Source organism: Rhinopithecus bieti, unplaced genomic scaffold, assembly GCF_001698545.2.
Source record: "Rhinopithecus bieti isolate Rb0 unplaced genomic scaffold, ASM169854v2 scaffold_41644, whole genome shotgun sequence".
NCBI classification, from domain to species: Eukaryota; Metazoa; Chordata; class Mammalia; order Primates; family Cercopithecidae; genus Rhinopithecus; species Rhinopithecus bieti.
The window spans coordinates 1,882,540-1,888,025 of NW_016817838.1; the positions used below are offsets into that span (position 1 = coordinate 1,882,540).

At 58.4% G+C, this 5,486-nt stretch overlaps 2 protein-coding genes across 2 annotated transcripts in view; one reads left to right on the forward strand and one right to left on the reverse strand.

The window, feature by feature from the left end:
- Positions 1–1,670: 1,670 nt before the first annotated feature.
- SH3BGRL3 (SH3 domain binding glutamate rich protein like 3) lies at positions 1,671–3,476 on the forward strand. Its single transcript, XM_017856171.1, is given in 9 exon segments — positions 1,671–1,722; positions 1,725–1,769; positions 1,772–1,845; positions 1,847–1,864; positions 1,866–1,977; positions 1,980–2,078; positions 2,081–2,139; positions 2,722–2,889; positions 3,013–3,476. Coding segments are annotated over 9 exon segments (678 nt in total). The 5' UTR covers positions 1,671–1,685; the 3' UTR covers positions 3,079–3,476.
- A 759-nt stretch (positions 3,477–4,235) lies between these two features.
- Positions 4,236–5,486, reverse strand: part of UBXN11 (UBX domain protein 11) — a 29,106-nt gene continuing 27,855 nt past the window's right edge. The window contains exons 14-15 of the mRNA XM_017856172.1: positions 4,531–4,671; positions 4,236–4,451 (exon numbers count right to left, since the gene is read on the reverse strand). Of these exons, the coding sequence (XP_017711661.1) occupies positions 4,253–4,451; positions 4,531–4,671 (340 nt within the window). The 3' untranslated portion in view covers positions 4,236–4,252. The remainder of the gene's footprint in view (positions 4,452–4,530; positions 4,672–5,486) is intronic.

A 5,486-nucleotide genomic window follows, 5' to 3' on the forward strand; every position in this document is an offset into this window, starting at 1 on the left:
CGCCATTCTCCTGCCTCAGCCTCCCGGGTAGCTGGGACTACAGGCGCCGCCACGTCGTCCAGCTAGTTTTTTTTTTTTTTTGTATTTTTTAGTAGAGACGGGGGTTTCACCGTGTTAGCCAGGATGGTCTCGATCTCCTGACCTCGTTATCCGCCCGTCTCGGCCTCCCAAAGTGCTGGGATTACAGGCGTGAGCCACCGCGCCCGGCCTAAAGTACAGCTGTTAATGTTTCCTGGGTTGTTTCTCTGGGGCTTTAGGGAGGGCCCTTTGCCCTCTGGTTTTTCTTGCCTCCTGGTTTAGGGAGCATCTCACACTTGTTAGTGTCTGGTTGGTGGGCCAGCCATGCCTCATCTAGATCTGGAGCCAGGCCAGGCAGGGGCCATGTGTGGGCCAGTCAGCCACTACAAGATTTTTGCTAAGCTTTGGGCTGTTGGCAGCATCTTGGACCTCGTGCCTGGGCCTGAATGAGGCTCTTTCTTAAGTGTTTTTACAAGTTTGTGTTTTATTTATGGAGTGACTTATCCCTTCCATTCAGAGCAGCCCCACCCAGCCAGCCCTTCAGCCTCTGGGCTCCTGCCTCTTAAAGGCAGAGCCGTCTGGTTGGTCTCCACCCTGTGCATTGGGAGCCCAGCCACCATGCTCACGGGTATTTTTCCTCAAAGTTTATAACCAGTTATTTATATGAATCTTTGTTATGTCAACTTGTTTGTATTGCCTATTTTGATTATAAAATAAAATACCTTAACAGACTCCTCAGTTTTCCTTACCCTTCCATCACCACCACCACGCTATTCTACCCCTCACTTTGGTTTGTTAGAGCCAAAGTCTGGGTTTTCAGCCAGGTCCCCCAGGCAGCAGCGTGGAGGAACTTTTGGCAAGTCCAGCCTCCTATCCCTATCTCTGCCAGTTCTGCTCCTCTGTCGTTATGTAGGACCAGATCTCTTCGCACTCATTACTGTTGGGCAGACTTTCCCTGAGTCATAGCAGAAGTTTGTCACTGGAAAGCTTCAGCAGTCCTCGCAGGAAGTCAGCAGCCTCTGGGTTGCTGTGAGGTGGGTTGCTGTGAGGAAGTGGCTTTACCTGAGCAAGGGTTGTCTTTCTGGGCTGTTACCTGCCTGAGCCCTGTACCAGGGGGGCATCTGAGAAGCATTATGTTGAATGCCAGACAGATAGCTAGGTTTCCAAAATTGGGTTGGTTGCTGGAGTCTGCCCCCTCAACTCCTGAATTGCTGGGAGTAATAGTTTGGGGCATGCATGCATGGAGCTGGGCTTGAGCTTGGACCACCCCAAGACCAGGGGTGGATCTTAAGGGTCAGCTTGACCCTAGGGTCTCAAGAATCCTGACACCACCTTCTACCGCCACACTTCCCAGCTGTCAGCCTTGGTCTCCATCTGTTTCCTTGGGGGTGTGGCCTCTGCTTCCTGCCACCACCCTTCCTTGTCTAAACCTTCCTACCTGAGTGGAGAGGAACTTGGGGGGAAATGGAAGCATGTCCTTCCTGCTGTCCTATGCTTCCTATCCCCTAGGGTTAGTGGTGTGTGTTGGGTGGGGAGAGGGGGGTTCCCTTGGAGCAAGGTACCTTAATATGGGAACTTTGGGTCTGAAAGCAGCTCAAGCCTTCCAAAGCCCCAAGCTGCCCTGTACTATTTAGGGCACCTCCTCCTGGAGACAGCGGCTCTCGTAGATGGGAAGTTGGATGCACCAAACCTGGGTGCGGTTGGAGAGGAGGCTTCTGCCAGACCCTCTCCCGGGCCTGTCCTGCCACCCAGCTCCTCCCCAGGCACACTGAGCTCCAGATCAGGGACGGGCCGAAAAGGACGAGCAGGGCAGCCACAGAAGGGGCGACCCTGCGTGGGACGGGTCCCTCTGCGCGCCTGGTCACCCAGGGGGAAGGGAAGGGGCCTCCGGCGCGCGGGGCGGTGTCGCGCAGGCCCCGCCCCGCATGCCCGCGCCGCCCATTGGTCCCGAGAGCGATGACTTGCGGGCGGAGCAGGAAGGAAACCGCTCCCGAGCACGGCGGCGGCGTCGTCTCCCGGCAGTGCAGCTGCCACTACTGCCGCTCTCTGCCCGCCGGCCCGTCTACCCCCAGCATGAGCGGCCTGCGCGTCTACAGCACGTCGGTCACCGGCTCCCGCGAAGTAAGTGTGCGCCCGGACTGGCGCTGGGGGAAGAGCTCAGGGTTGTGTCCCAGTGTTTTGGACCCTGGCGCCCGGGACCCGCCCCCCAGGACGGGGGCGGGGTGGGGGAGTGCGTCGGCGAGGTGCTGGGCACTGTCTCCCGGATCCGGTCCCGAGTCCCCATCCTGAGCGTCTTCATCGGGCATCCTGGGTCCTTTGCAGCCGCAGCATGAACTTCCCGTGCCCATCCCCCATCAACCCCACACCCATTCTCTGCACTCCCACTACCAGGCTGACCCTGACCACGACTGCAGCCTGCTCTTCCGGGGCCTGGGGGGCCTGCCCCGCCCTCCCCACCCCACCCTGAGCCTGATCCCACTTCCCTTCACTCTGACCCCGTCCCCGTAGTTGATCCCTCTTTTCATCCTGCACCACCTCAAGCCTGACTCATCCTCCCAACTCCTAGAGGCCAGAACCCTCCCCTAGTGTGGAGGGGGGTCTGGGGGACAAAAGCTCCTGGTCACAGCCTCTCTCACCCTGCCCAACGTTCCCCCATAAATCCTCCAGCCTATCCAATAACCCCTACCCACCCTCTGTCCCCAGATCAAGTCCCAGCAGAGCGAGGTGACCCGAATCCTGGATGGGAAGCGCATCCAATACCAGCTAGTGGACATCTCCCAGGACAACGCCCTGAGGGATGAGATGCGAGCCTTGGCGGGCAACCCCAAGGCCACCCCACCCCAGATTGTCAACGGGGACCAGTACTGTGGGGTATGGGCTGGGGACTCGGGGTGGGGGGAGTGTTGGAAGAGGACTCTGGCCAGGGTCAGATCTGCCACAAAGCACTTGGGCCTCCTGCATTCAGGTGACCACCCCTTGCCTCCCCTTCCCCAGGACTATGAGCTCTTCGTGGAGGCTGTGGAACAAAACACGCTGCAGGAGTTCCTGAAGCTGGCCTGAGTCAAGCCTGTCCAGAGTTCCCCTGCTGGACTCCATCACCACACTCCCCCCAGCCTTCAACTGGCCATGAAGGACCTTTTGACCAACTCCCTGTCATTCCTATCCTAACCTTAGAGTCCCTCCCGAAATCCAGGCCACTTCTCCTCCCTCCTCTCTAAATGTAGTCCCCTCTTCTCCATCCAAAGGCAACATTCCTTACCTATTAGTCTCAGAAATTGTCTTAAGCAACAGCCCCAAATGCTGGCTGCCCCAGCCAAGCATTGGGGCCGCCATCCTGCCTGGCACTGGCTGATGGGCACCTCTATTGGTTCCATCAGCCAGAGCTCTGCCAAAGGCCCCGCAGTCCCTCTCCCAGGAGGACCCTAGAGACAATTAAATGATGTCCTGTTCCATTGGCACTGTGTCTGGTTGGTTGTGGCCTGGGCCTCCTGGGTCCCTGCCCTGGGCAAGGTTGGTAGTTGTGACTGTGCTGAGACTGTGCTCTGTGGGAAGGGTGGCTGAGCTGTTCTCATGGGACTGTCACCTCTGTGTTAGTGCATGTGTTTGGATGTCTGGCACACACATACCTGTGTGGACCAGTGGTTTCTGGAGATGTCTGGGTGGGTCACCCTCCAGTTCACATGCATGTGGTGTCCATATCACGCTTGTGCCTTGGTGTGTACTGCACATTTGCATGCCTGTCAGTGAGTGTGGCCATCCCATGCGCCTGTGTTGAAGCACAATGGATAAGTATGAGTGTGTCATGGGAGGTGGGTACCCAGCTGCAGTTCTGCTAGTTTGGGGGCATGGGTCCAGTGGCAAAATGGCTTTGTGCAGTGTTGAAGTGTCCCCACGAGTTGGTGGTTCTGTGCCTGTGCACAGGTATCTGCTGGCTGCACCCTAAACAGTGAGGCTCTGCTGTCCCAGCTGAGAATGTAAACCCAGCTGGGGCCAGCTCCTTCCCCCCACTGCATCCCTCCCTTCAAAGGATCCACTTAGCCCTTCTTGGGAGAAAGAGGAACCTAGAAGACAAAGACCCAGCAGCCAGGCCCGCCAGCTGGGGCTCAAGTTACCAAGGGGCGGGTCGGCACCGCCCCCTCCCTGGCCCAGCTGGTCCCAGGCCTTTCCTACGTGCCTGGCAAGATGGCCCACCCCTGAGAGCCTGGCGGAGCAGCGGGTTGAGGGGGCGGGCGCTTTATTGGGGGCTGGGACTGGGGCCGGGACCAGGACAGGGTCTAGGACTGAAGTTCGGGCTGGAATTTGGGGCTCGGCGTGCCCGCAGCAGTAGTGCCGCTTTGGGCACGAGGCCTGCAGCCTGCAGCGTGAGTGCATCGTCCTGGTAGAGGGTGGGTGGGAATGTGCTGAAGATCTCAAAGGCAGAGGCATCCATGGCCCTGGGGACCAGGCAGAGCAGATCAGGCTGGGCAGTGAGGCCAGAGCCCCTCTGTGGTCCCAGCCCTGCCCTGCGCCCACCTGGCCTGCGCTAGCAGGGCTCGCACATCCCCAATGGTGTTATCAGGCTGCATCATCAGTAGGAAGGACTGTTCCCCATTCTCAGACTTGATGCGCAGCATGGAGAGCGGGGGTGCTGGCGTGTTGGGCGACTTCTGGCTCCTGCACAGCCCAGAGGCCATCAGCGCTCGGTGACCCAATGCCCCCAGGCCCTCACCTCCTCGTCCTGCCCTCACCTCTCTCGCTCAGTGGCCAAGGTGGGCGTCTCCACCACAATCTCCTGGATCCGGGTAGGCAATGGGCAGCAGTTCTGGAAGGTATCAATGGAGGGTGGACAGAGCCCTAGGCCCCATTTGAGTCATTCCCGCAATCCTTAGAGGGACACATCCTTCACCAGGGACAGATGAGACCAGTGAGCAAAGCGGGAGGGGGTGTTTTGTATAAACCAAGGCCAGAGGAGAGGCAATGGAAGGGGAAGGAGGTTCTGGGAGGCAGCCCCATGGTTCCCCCCCAGGTAACCCCCCGTTTCGGTCTAATGGAGACAGAAACCCACACAGATGATGATCAGGCTGGAAGCCCACCCCAGCCTGGGGTCAGGGAAGGCTTCCCTCAGAAAATGACAACTGAGCTGTGACTGAAGGATGAGTGGGAGTCCTTAGAAATGGAATGGGTGGGACCGGGCGCGGTAGCTCAAGCCTGTAATCCCAGCACTTTGGGAGGCCGAGATGGGCGGATCACGAGGTCAGGAGATTGAGACCATCCTGGCTAACACGGTGAAACCCCGTCTCTACTAAAAAATACAAAAAGCTAGCCGGGCGAGGTGGTGGGCGCCTGTAGTCCCAGCTACTCGGGAGGCTGAGGCAGGAGAATGGCGTAAACCCAGGAGGCAGAGCTTGCAGTGAGCTGAGATCCGGCCACTGCACTCCAGCCCGGGCAACAGAGCGAGACGAGACTCCGTCTCAAAAAAAAAAAAAAAA